This window comes from Lonchura striata, chromosome 3, assembly GCF_046129695.1.
Source record: "Lonchura striata isolate bLonStr1 chromosome 3, bLonStr1.mat, whole genome shotgun sequence".
Taxonomy (NCBI): Eukaryota; Metazoa; Chordata; class Aves; order Passeriformes; family Estrildidae; genus Lonchura; species Lonchura striata.
In genome coordinates, this window is record NC_134605.1 from 19963453 (window position 1) to 19976832 (window position 13380).

Below are 13380 nucleotides of genomic sequence, written 5' to 3' on the forward strand. Positions count from 1 at the left end.
AACATTAGAAAGGTGGCATGTTAGGACACTGCAATGGAAGCTCTTGGCAAGAAAATTTTGTCTTGACGTGTAATTTAATTTCATTTATCATGTATGATGATTGTAGGAGTCTTTAATGTTTGTTGACATACAGTTTTGAGTTTCTTCTGTACAGAATAAATGCAAATGAAGAAATATTTGTTTTTCAACAGCTAAGAAATAGAACTTGTTCAGTATGCTCTTAGTTTGCGCAAGCTCAAAGAAATGCACAGGTTAGCAATTTAAAAGGGTATTAATGTTCATGGAGTAGTGTAATAAATGTAACCTCTTAATTTTAATAATGTATGGAAACTTGTAAGGAATAAAGCACAAAAAAATAATAATGAAAATAACTTTTCCTCAGCTGACTCTAGTCTTTGAAGACCATGCAGTAATACGGTTTATCACTGGATCCCAAAATGCCATATTTAATTAAAAAGCGAGACTGGCAGAAAACCTCCATGGCTTAAGGCATTAAGCTGGGAAACAGCCTTTGCTGCTTTCCATCTTGGGTTTCTCTGGCAGGTTTTGGGTGGAGCATTAACTATTTGGGTTTAATGAAGGTGCCCATGACTGGGTAGTATTTGGTGAGTCCTTGCTCCATCCTCTTAGTTTTTCTTTGTTACCAAATGGAGGTTTATTAGGAATTCCTAAAAGATGGGCAGTTGTTGTTTTGTCTCAAATCCTAAATACTGTGTTGTTCTTGCCTTTATTCAAAGTAGGTTCTTTTTGCCTTCATGTCGTTATCACTTGCTCACACTCTCTGTGCTGTATGTAGGGTTTCTTTGGTCTTCAGGATTTAGTGTGAAAGTTTTTCACTTGTTTTTGACTCTTGTGCACCATGCAGCAGCCTGTAGCCCTGAGCTATTTCATGGATGGCTCACACTTAAAATCACTTTAAATCAAAGGGTTCAGTCATGCTTCCCTAACTGTGGACTGCCACCTGTTCCCTTGTACTTGGCACTGGTACTCCTGTAGCTGACTCGTTCATCTTTTGATGGAGATATTATCATGCTTAAACAACCAAAGTGTCATGTTGGATAGTAAATAATCCAGCAAAACTCGGCAGTTGCCAAAAGGGGTATTCCATACCTCCTGCTTCCTTTTTTTTTTTTTTTTTTTTTTTGGTCTCATAGCTAAAGATCAGTTTGATTTGGCTTGTTCACCTGATGAAAACTAGTCCATGAAAAAGTGAGGAAAGTTAATCCTTTTGCTCCTCTGCAGCTGGTCCATGAGCTGCTATTACTATGAGCATCCTAAGTGCAGGTCAACAAATACCAGAAGCCAGGATTTGTTCAGATTTCATCATCTGACTTGAGTTTGCTTTCTGCTGGTACTTTGGCAGTTTGAGATTATGCCAGTTGATTTATGTTGTGAGTTAGATTGCCAAACTTGCTGCAGGAGGATAGAATGGATATCTGCCGATCTTGGATTGGAATAGTGAGTCTGTGAAATGGAGCCGTGCACTACCATTGCTCAGTAAACTTGCTGCTTTCCTGATAAATTGCTGTGAATATGCTATTAGAATATTTTTGGCTCCTACAGAAAACAGACTGTGAAAATGTTATGAAAAAGACTATATGTATGGAAATAAATATTGGGAAGACAAAAAATTTGTCTCTAACCAAGATTTTAGGAGATACATCTTGTTTTATGAGCTATCCTCATATCACTTTTGTGTGTACAGTTCCTTGAGGGTAAGAGGCTGCTTAGTCCAGCAAGATTGCAATGGGGTTTGAGGTGGGAAAGGATTTGCTGTGTTGAATATTCAAAATTCAACTTTGTTGGTAGATACTCTGGTTTCCTTCTATAAACATGCATGTTTAAAAGTTGGGAACACTTGTTTATCATTCTGCGAAGTAGTGTGTTACTATAACGTGAGAATTTCCCCTTTTTATGCTAGTTCCTCTTCAGGTGAACTGTTTAATTCATTAGGGGTAATAATTTTGTTATTCCTGAACTGTGAAAGAGGAGGGGAGTAGGATCAAATCTAAATAGGGCTGTTAAATAAAACTGGGTTGAGTGGCAGCTCTTGGTAGTAATTAAAAAGTACAATTAGAAAGTACTTTGTTCTTATTTGGCAAATACAGCTTTTGGGAAAAAGAAGTAATGGTTTGTTTTCATTGTCTATCAGTAGGATAGTGACTGGTACTATATGTAACACACCCAGGCCGAGGAATGGGAAATAAAAGACACCTGGTTCTGGTTTGAAGTGTGACTGGGGTGATTGTGTAGGTGTAATTTGGATGAACAGGTGTATAAAGTTTCTTCAGCATCTAGACACGGGAGCAACACTTCTTGTTTTAAACGTTCTGATATTTTCAGGACCCGAGTTCTGTAGAGCCAGGGCTGGTCTGCCATGGGAATGTGGAGTAGTCCCAGGTGAACCCTCAGCAGGAGGTGGTGACAGGGAGATGTCCCCGTGGCCCTGCTGTAGGTGGCCTTCAGCCTCACTTGGAGAGAAGCAGTGGGAGCCCTGGCAAGCTCTGGTCACCTCCTGCCTGCAGAAATGCTCCTGCAGGCTCCCCCCTGTACTCTGCAGCGCAGCTCACAGCTGCCCTGCAGCTCCTGGCCATGTGCAGGGTGGTGTCAACAGGGAGAGCTGCCAGCCTTGCCTTGCAGGTGGAGGAAAGATAATTCCCTCCCTTCTGCCCCCTCCCTTCTGCCCCCTCCCTTCTGTCCACTCTCTTCTCCCCCCTCTCTTCCCCCCTCTCCCTTCTTCTCCCTCTCTTCCTGCATCACAGTCCTGCACTTGCTCCTCAGTTCTGGCTCCAGGAGGCCAAGCAGAGCTCTGCTGCTGTGGTGCTGCTTTATTTGCATGTTCTTCAGCATGATGCCAGGCACTCGCTTCCCTCAGGGTCTAAAAATATTGCTGTTGCAGCAGTCTGCTTCAGGAGCAAAGACTTAATTGCATCAAGTGGTACTTTGCTGACAAGAATTAAGACCAAATATTTTATTTGTCAGCTGAAGAATTGTCTCTACTTTGCTTGATCTGCTGAGACTGGAAAGTTCATAAGCACTTGTGCAAAAATAATGAATTATTGGTGACATCAGACTTGGATAAGTATCTTGTGAGGAAAAAAATCCTGTGTTATTTTAACTGCTTTTCCTGATAATTCTGGTTTATTTTTTATTCTGATCTTACTGTCTTGCCTCATAGTCAATACATGTGTCTTTTTTGTCAATATATGCCATAGCTTTCAATGCTTGATTTTTGTAAAAAATTTTTCATGCTTGGTTTTTATAAAAAATAGTTACTTTGTGCCTGGTCCCCCTGATAGAATTCCAGGGCTTTAATTTGCTCTCTGGCCTTTGACATAATACTCAAATAGTATATTCAGAAATTTGTGTAGAGTGGCAAAGAATCTGTTGCTTCCCTGTTCCATATTAATTTTATGTTATATAAATATAACTGATATAGAGGACTGTGAACTCTGTTTGGTTGGAAGACTGCATTTATTTGAATTACAAGTTCTCTGAAAATGGACTGCCCTGAACTTAGAAATACCCATTATTGTTATCATGGTAGGATGATTTAGGGACTAATTAGGGAAGCTAGAAAAGGCATGAAACTGATATTTGACTGTGGCTTTCTTACTTTGCTTAATATTAGAAGTTCAACAGCAGGGAGCCTGATCTGTGCAGCTGCTTAGTAGCACACTGCGTACCCAGAGCTCTGGAAAGTGTGTGCAGTTTGATTTCTGTGGCTCTCCTAGGGTCTAAAGCTGCTCTTCAAACCTTGCACTCCATATTACAAGGGATTATACTTCAGCAGAGCTGTGAAAAATAGGATATTCACGGTCTCTTCAAGTTACATTTAAGATTAAAGGAGAACAGGAGAGGGTTCTGAAGAGCTGCACTGTTACAATGGGTGGAGGGCAGTTGTTAGTGCTCAGTGCATTCTGAGAGCTTCAGGTCCCTGCCTGCAGGTAGATCCCTTGGCTTAGTTCTTGGAAAACCTGATGGAGAGAGTGTGGCAGGCAGAAGAGCAGTGGGTAGCAGCCCCACCTCACACTTCTGGTGGCAGTGCTGCTTTCTGCCAGCTTGGAAGTGTTGCTGGGCCTTGAGGGCATAATTTCCTAGCCACTTTTGGCCAACATCAGGACACAGCTGGGCTTGTCCCCAGCTGGCAGGGCCACCCCGGGGTGAGGTGGTTGAGGGAAGCCAGGGGTGAAAAGCAAACCCAGCCACAGCAATGAAGATGTGTGTTTGAGGAGGGGGCTGCCCCTCACATGAAACAGTAATGCACTTCAAATTCTGAACTGAGGAAGAATATACACTGTTTGACTTCTTCACTATCATCTTCAATGTTTCTTTTGTAAGCAACTATCTTTTAGTTTAGCTTTTTGGGGGTGTTTAGGTTGTGACAATGATTTTCAGGGAGGGAAGCTGTGAGGTAATTTGATAGTACAGAAACATTCAGAAACTGAGGAAACAAAACCAGCTTTGTGCTCACATGGCAGGAGGAAACAATGACAAGGTTGCACGGTTTGGGCAAGGGCAGGTGGGAAAGGTTTTGAGCCATTTAGCTTGGAGGGGAGTCCCTGTGAAGGTGCAGGCTGCTCTTTTTTTGGCAGATAGTAGGAAGAAGTCTGGGTGTCTTGGAATTGGCTGGGTTGTCTGCTTCTGAATTATAGGCCCTTGTGTGTCCATGCAAATTTGGGAGAGCTGGAGGAGAGCTTGCTCAGGTGAACAGCTTGTGATACTCAGATGTTGCCCTGATTTTTAAAAGTGTTAAGTTTTCTTTTACAGTTCTTTTGAAAGTTTTAAAGTTCTCATAAAACTTCTTCAGCCTTCTGATCTATTTACATATTTCTACTGGAGTTCTCATACACTGTTCATGTAAATAACAATTGTTTTGCATTCTTCTTTGTGAGAGAACTGATGGACTGTTGGTTTGACCAGTGTGGTTGGAGAGGTGGTAATTCCATCCTCCAATCCATGGTCACCTCTGGAATTCTATAAATACCAGATGCTCAAATAAAACACTCTCTTTTTAAGCCTCTAAACTTACCAAGCGTTTGTGTACTTACTTTGTGTCCCAATAGTGACACTCAGACACAAGATTTTGGAGTCTGAGTGATACTGTATTTCCAAATTGGTACAATTTCATTAAAACAGCAGTAAGATTTTGACCCTTGGCTTGGGATATTCTGTCTCAAATGTAAGAAGTGCTGGAGAGGTGTGTGTACAACTCATCCAGAAAGCAACATTCTGAGTTCTTGGTGAATCAAAAACCTGGATTCAGATCTAGTGTGTTCAGAGCACTAGAAGAACTTGTGCCTGTGGTGGGGGCCTTCCCAGCCTATTCCTGTGGCTTGAGTAAATATTGCCATCAGCTGGAGCTGCCAGAAACCAGAGCAACTTCTGGCTGTGCAAAATCTCCAGTATGAGCTGAGTGGGTCCTGAGATCAGTGATCCTAAGCCTATGATGTATGACTAAAATAAAATGGCTTTTGATGGTATTAGTCTCTCTAAAGCTGCTGGTTCTTTATTCCTCAGGGTTTGTGTTACATTTATTTCTAATTGTTTGCAAAAGCTGCTGTAGTTTCATAAAAAAAGTCTTCGGTGCATAACTAAGCACTTTCAAAAGCATGCGTGGGTTGCCTAGCTATTTTGCATTGTTATTTCTTTGTGCTTGTCTGAGAAATTTTAGATGTTATTTTTTAAATGCATGCAACAGCTCTGATTGTCTGAGGCAAAATGACCTGGGATGGTCAATGTGATTTTTATGCTGCTGTGTGCTGAATTACTAAAGTAATTTTTAGTTACCAGGGTTCAGATTTCTGATTTAGGCTCCCATGTGCTGATCTTAGGTGTCTGCTTTAATACTTCAAAGGCTGTAAAGCATACTGAAGTTCTTTGGCATGAAAAGAGCTGTGTAAATTTAAGGTCTCTACTGCTTACCTGAGGCAGCAAACTGGATTATGGCTGATTTTTGGGAGAGAAACGATTGTCTAGGGAACAACTTGGTTATCAGGAAAAGTTTATAAAGGGAGCTTAGGGGACAGTGCCTTGCTTATTTCTGGTTGGAAAAAGAATTCTGGTTGGAAAAAAATAAATGGAAGTATTTATCTGTTACAGGAACTTGCTGTAGTCTGGGCTTCCTCCAGGATGTTAAAATACTGGGTGCCTTGTGCAAAAAAACAAAAAAAAGCCCAATTAGAACAGGTAAGGCGGTGGGTATCATTTTACATGTCTAAGGGTTAAGCACGTCCAGGGAAGATTTGCTTTGGCCACATTGGATTAAGAAGAGATCTGAGATCGAAAGAAACCTAAGGGAAACAAAATAATGTTATGTGAGGTATTTTTCCACTTTCATTTGTATGAAGAAAACATGAAATTAAACTGATGCAGCTGTGCACATTCTGAAACTTGTGCTGAGATCAAAGTCTCAGTATATTTTAAAGCAGTCTTTAATATGCTGCTTTTGTAAGTGGTATTTCTTGATTAAAATTCTACATAATCAAGTAGAACAGTTGGACAGGAAAGCTGGTCTTAATCTGCAGTAAAAAAAAATCATTTAGCAGGCAGAGAATATAAATATATTCTCTTCAGAAGTCTCACCTGTTGGATAGTCAGGGGAGTGACAAACTTTTAAGGTCTTCTTAAAATAAGTCAGCTTCTCCTGTAAGAGAGGGCATTCTTAGTTTATTTCAATGTTAACACTTTTTTCCTTGTGTTATGTGGGATTTTTAGTTAGTACAATTTTTTCTGAAAACATCTATGAGTAACTGGGATTTGAAGTCACTACCCTGAAGTAATAACTAAATATATATTACTTATTAAATATGTATTAGTGATTGTGAAAAATACATATGTTATGATTGGCTTTTCGCAGCTATTACAATGAATATTATATGTGTAATGTTAGAAAGTTATGCTGTATCAATTTTTTTAAGTAGTGTGTTAAATATAGTTTTAGGTTTAACATAATGTTAAAATAGAGATTATGTATGCAGGGGGAGTTTGGTTTTATTTTTTAAAGAATGAAATAGTCACTTCAAAGAACACATAAATCTTCTAAAAGAGAAGAATTTATAGCTTCTTATCAGAAGAAACTAATTTCTTCAAGCTTTACTCAGACTCAAAGACGCCATAAAAATAAAAAAAAACAATGGACATACAACAGAGTTTCTTATTTTAAATAAAATGTATACATAACCATAAAAGATATATGAATATACAACAAGTATATTGTTTTAAGGGTAATTCCTTTGTTCACAAAACATATTTTTCATAAGTTAGTATCCAAAAGCATCCAGATGTCCATAGTGCTTTACTTTTTATTGTCTTATAATTGTCCTAACTCTAAACCTTATTACTCTAATTATATTACTATTTTTATAACCATTTTATTATTATTAAACTTTTAAAATTTTTAAAAAATAAGTACTTAGCATTTTTCACAGTGATTACATATGGATCCCAGTTTAATGAAATTACAAAAAAAACCCTCAGAGTCCTTTTTTTGAGCAGAGGTGCTTGAGGGGAGTGTTTTTTTTCCTGCATGGACAGGGAGGTGCAGAGCTGTCCAGGATTTTGTAGGATGTTGGTAGAGGAGAGATGAAAACTCCAGATGCTTTATAACTAATCTTATTGCACACTGGTTTGTTGGGTTTTTGTTTGGTGTGTTTGTTTGTTTGTGGGTTTTTGTTTGGTTTCTGTTGTGGTTTTGTTTGTTTGTTTTGATTTGTTTGTTTTGTTTTTTGTTTTTTTTTTGGTGCTGGTAAATCTTGCTCAGGCATTATAAATATTCTGTTCCTTCTAACTGTGACCTTTTATTTTAGTTTGTTAGTTTAGTTATTATTTCTACACACAGAATTCTTTTCTTTCTTCATAAAAACCTATCTAGAAATCTGGCATGGTTAATGTTTTCTATTAACTTAAACTTTGATATTTAGCTGTATAAGAACCTAGAAATAGAATTAAACCCTCCTGACAATGTCTGTGTTGAGGCACCTTAAAATGGTGATAAAAAATGCTGCACAGGTGTAGCAAGGGAAGGAGCAATCTCTTCTGGTGTCAGATGTGATGCAGGCATCAGTGGAAGGGAAGCAGTGTGTGAAGGCTCAGGAAAGTGTGTGATATATATTAGGTTGAAAAAAAACAGATTTTTGTTATCTTTTTCTGTGTGTGTGTGCATGGTACATTGGCCTTTTGTCGGAAGCTGGTTCAAGAGATGCCTCTTATTAACAGCAAAACCGAGGAGAAGATGGAATGTTTTGAGTTGGATTCTGGAATATGCAGCAGAAACTTGGAGATGAATGGTTTTTTTCCTCTCTCTGTCTCCCAGACCACACTAAGCCTAATGATACTTGTTAGAGCACAGAATTCAAAGCTGGTAAACGGCCATGGTTGTGCTTAGCAGGAAAAAAAGGTGGTTGCTGTTTCCAAATTAAAGCACTGGTGATGCAAATAAAAGCACTAGTGATGCTTTTCAGTTACATTAGCTGCAGTCTTGCTAGGTGGTTTTGCAAATTTAAATAACTGTCTTGAAAGAGAGATTTCCTTTATGTTCTAGTGTGGTTTCACTACTTATAATTGTTTCTGTTATCTTGACTCTGCTGCCTTAGATCTGTGGTGGAAAGGTTTGCCCTATTTTCCTTTCCTTTTGTCTGTGTGGCAGAAATGAGTTATCTAGTCTTGTCAGCTCTTGTTTGGTTACACTTTCTCAGATTTTTAAAATTTGTTTAATTTTGTATTTCCTTCCCCCCCCACCCCCCCCAGTTGAACGTTATATTAAAAACAACCTGTCATTTGATTTCATCGTTACTTGTGAGCATTATTCATGGCTAATGGTTTTCTATTCAGCAACCGTGTATGTATTCTTACCAACAGGAAATGGTTATGCAAAATGTGGCATGAACACAAACCTGTCAGATGTATCTTTGTGGTTGGCAAATGTAGGGGGGAAGATAGAACACTACCAGAAAGGTCAAGAAATGTTAGTCTAATTATCATGGTTTTGGCAGAGGAAGATAGTTTGTGCTGATCTGAGAACTCTTTGAACTTGTCATTGTGGACAAAAGAGGAGGGGAAAAAAATAAGTTAGAGCTTTCAAAATGCCTTTGACAGGTCTTATCCAAGAGGCTGTTGAACAAACTGAGGGAGTCATGGGATGAAAGCGAAGGGTTTGTTTGTGCAAAGGGCAAAAACGGGGGAAAAAAATCTAGATCTAGAAGCTGGGCTTGAGATGTTATTGAATGACTTACAGCAGCTGTGCAGAATTTAGGAAGTTTTCAGAAGTGATTCTGTGCATATATCTGTATGCTAGGATTACTGATTTTCTAAGGACCTCTTTGAAAAGAATCTAAGCTCTCTGACTTTAAACATAAGCCATGAGAGGGCAAGATAGCATCTGATGTTGATGTTCAACTAGAATTTTGCACATTCTTGCATGTGCGAAATTGGTCATCAAAATGAGAAAAATAGTTTTCATATGTGAAGTTTCAAACTTGAAATCATGGAGTAGTCAGTAGTTTAATCAGGTTGGGTAAAGTGAACACAGAAAACTTGTTTCCTGCTGCAGGCAGGAATAGTATTTCTCCGGATTAAAATTCACTTTTGATACTGGATAAACATTCCAAATGTTTCTTCCTGGTGCTTTTTTAAAGTGAAGAAATACTGGGATTTTTTAAAGTGAAGTAAGGTCCTTTTAAACAAGAAATTAATGCAGTTTCCCTCATAGTAAACCTTGAAGGTATTTGCAACTAGTTCCTCTTTACGGGTTGATGGTGTGGTGGTATTTTGATAATGGAGAAATAATAAATAAGTTTATAAATCTGGCATCATACCTGGGAAGTGAGAGGACATCACATCAGGATAGTACAACCTCTTGTGTGTTTGCCATGACTATAACTGCTGAACACCAGGGAAGGTAACAGTAGGAATACATGGGTATGCTAAATGGAGAAGTTTATAATAAATCCTGCTTTGTTTTTGCCAAAGGAATTGTTTCCAGATTACAGGACTAAAAATGACCGAGCTGCTTGGTTCCTGTGGTGAGGTTCATGTTGGCAGGTTGGTTCCTTCTCTAAACCCTTAGGGGGAAGGAGCACATCTGGTTAGTGAGCTCGTATTTAGGCTGTTAAACAGTTTTATCAGGTGTCTTTAGTTTCATTTAGTTCTTATTGCTTTTTTTCCCCTCAATATTTAAACAATATCTGGTCTTTAAATCTGTGTTTGGTCACTGGTTGCTGCTGGCACTTCTGAGAGAAGAGTTTGTGATGTGAGCCCTAAGTGAGGTGTGCTGGGTAAGTTGAAGGGCTTTGTGATAAACATGGCACTGTATCTGCTGTGAAGAGATCTTGTATTCTTGTTATTCCTCCAAACCGTTTGACAGAAATCTGAAAGCTAGAAATCGTGCTCAGAAACACCAACAGGGATAAGAATGGAAAATTGCTTGGCTTTTATGATGTTTCTCATAAAAGTCTTGTTCTGTGTTCTTGAAGTTGGTATCTTCAGTATTTTCCTCTCTATTTCTGACAAGTTCTGTGTACATGCTGGAACTTTAATGTTTCTTTTGGAAGTAAAGCACCCTTATGTGTCACTAATGTCAATCTCTCAAATTATGTATTAAGACTGTAGTTGAATGGATAAATGTAGAGAAAGGATCCTTCTCTCATCTTTTTCATTGATTTTTTTGGGGTATAATACAGAAAATTCACTGGAGTGTGGGGGTAGAATACTTTTTGAAACAGAGGGATTTTTTTGTAGACAGAAATGTACCACTACCTGTCCAGGGCTGTCTACCTCTTGTGTTGCTTTAGCCAAAGCCTTTGTTTCCTGTCTTTGCTAATTACCTGGGGCTGTGGACCGTGTTAACCCCTGTGTAGTGTTGCCAGTGTCTGGCACTCTGCACAGCACTGCAGTGTGTAACGTGGAGATTTCTGCTGTCAGAATGACAAAAAAAATCGTCATTTCCAATGCAGTTTGCAAATGCAGATGTTACTGTAATTGAAACAAGTTCATTTTTCTGCCAGTAAGCAAACCAGCAGCAAGCTGTCCTTTCCTTGCTTGCATGTCTCTAGATAAAATTAACTCCTCTGCTGAAGCAAAGATATTGATAGATATTATTAACCAGAAATCAGCACAGTATGTAATATGGGGAGATCTCTGAAGGAGGCAGAGCTCTTCGTTGGTGTTCTGAAAGTGTGATCAAAGAACCCTGACCTCCCTGGCATTCCAAAATTAACAATATCCGACTTCTTTTTTTAACTGCAAATGCAAAATGTGTAGAGATGGCAATATTAACTGATGCAAAAACCCAAAAAAATGTATGAAATTGTGCTCACATTCTAGTGGAAAAATACAATTTAATGCTCTGTCACTTCTTACTGAGATTTTATTCTTGCTTTCAGCACTTAAAGAATATTTATTTCACTATTTTAAAGCCCCCATACCTAAAATTATTAAAACAAAACAAAACAAAAAAAACAGAAAAAAACCCCAAACAAAATACCAAACCAAAATGTCAGGGAGCAACAGCAAGGGAAGGCAAGCTGGGAGTCAGTGGTGGCAAGGCTGGCAGACAGTGCCCTCACTGATAAGAATGCAGTTTCCCAATTTTGCCTCTAGGCAAACAGTAGTTTGGAAGTAGTTGGCATGGATTTACAGAGGGAAAATTGTGGCTGGATAACCCAGTAACCTTCTACAATAAATAGACTAGGTGGTTGGATAAGGGAAGAGCAGGAAATGTTGCATATTGTGGCTTGAGTTGTCACTGTCTCCTGTGACATCTCGCAGAGCAGGGACCCTCAGCTGCCAGGCTCAGGGGCATGAAGTCCCCATGGAGGTCAGTCACTGGGGCTGTATTCCAGAGGTTGGCACTGGGACCATCCTTGGCAGCCCCCAGGATGTGCAGCTGGCTTTAGCTGTGACTCTGCTTTGAGCAGGGCTTGGAGTGGTCAGTGCCTTCCAGCTGTGAGGATTCCCGTCCTGTGGTTCAGGCTTGCACTGCTGCACAGTGTCCATACTGGCCTTGACCACAGGGAGCTAAACTCTCCCAGTAGTGGGTTTTTTTCCTCCTTAATACCTCTTCTTCTGTAGACTACTGGAATACTTTTATGGTAGTGAAGGGAAAGGATTAATCTCAAAGTCAATTCTGAGTCAGCTTTACCTACAGGACAGGCATTGGTATTTGCACTTGGAACAATTGCACTCCAACAGTGTTCATTAGAAACCCTGACTGTTCAAAATACAGAAGCTTGACATGAGTTAAATCTCTTTGCTTTCTCAGCTCATGTGTTGTCCTGTTCTCATTTGTTTGTTTGGTTTTTTTAACCAGGGAAGTTGGCCAGTGGATACAGCCATGGAGAAACTACAAATAGAAACTGTCAGATAACTGGTGATATAAAAGAATTACAGATCACGCCATGCTAATCATGGTTATGAATCTCTTATGTAGGTTGAATTTGGTTGAAGCTTTTGTGATGGATCCAGAGCTACGTCAGTGCCTTCAGGAAGATCTGTTACGTCGCTTTCCAGACCTCAACCGGCTGGCAAAGAAATTTCAGAGACAAGCAGCAAACTTACAAGACTGTTACCGAATGTTCCAGGCTATCAATCAACTGCCTAATGTTGTACAAGCACTAGAAAAACATGAAGGTATTGTTACCCCTTTTTGGGTATTAGATTTAGAATATTTAGAATATTGTCCATCTCGGTGTTTTGTGGTATACTGATGATGCAAAGAAATAGAGCGTAGATTTCAAAAATTACTTTTTTTCCCTGTGTGCTTTTGTTGCAGGAATAAAGCTTAAACACATTTGAATTTTACATGAGCTGAAATTCCAAAATGCCAGTCAGATACTTAAAAATATTCATAGTCAAATCTTTGCAGGAAAATGTGCTCCAATTAGTGTGTAGCTGGGATGTTGAACTGTTGGGTGGTGGTGTGGGAATCTTTGACATGGACTTGTCACTAGGAATTCCTGACCAGCTGTGTGTGATGTTACACACAAGATACCATTCATACAATATTGTTGTCATCCACTTTGGGTTGTAATTAAACACAAAATGCCCCCAGTTTAAGTATTAGTGGTATAACTCAAATGTTTGAGTTTTTTAAATCATAATGCTCCTGCATTTGATACAAGTAACATGGCAGGATTTCTTCCAGTCCTCATTAGTAGGAAGCACAATGCTGTGACAAGCAAGTTTAGAAAGTAAAAAAGCTGCTGTTTTTTCCCTTTTCTGTATATTACCAAGAAAATGCAGAATAAGATCAGCATTCAATTTAGCAAGAGCAGTTCTAACCTACCAGAAAGCTCATTTCTATAGAAGCCCATTAATTTGTTAGAAATGCCCTTTGTGTAAAGCAAGCACCAAAGCCTGAAAAACAAATGTTAGAAATTGTAT

At 39.0% G+C, this 13380-nt stretch overlaps 1 protein-coding gene across 1 annotated transcript in view; it reads left to right on the forward strand.

The window, feature by feature from the left end:
- The window catches only part of MSH2 (mutS homolog 2), a 46340-nt gene that overhangs the window by 12786 nt on the left and 20174 nt on the right, over positions 1-13380 (forward strand). Inside the window, exon 7 of the mRNA XM_021540177.2 lies at positions 12428-12627. Coding sequence (XP_021395852.1) covers positions 12428-12627 — 200 coding nt within the window. The remainder of the gene's footprint in view (positions 1-12427; positions 12628-13380) is intronic.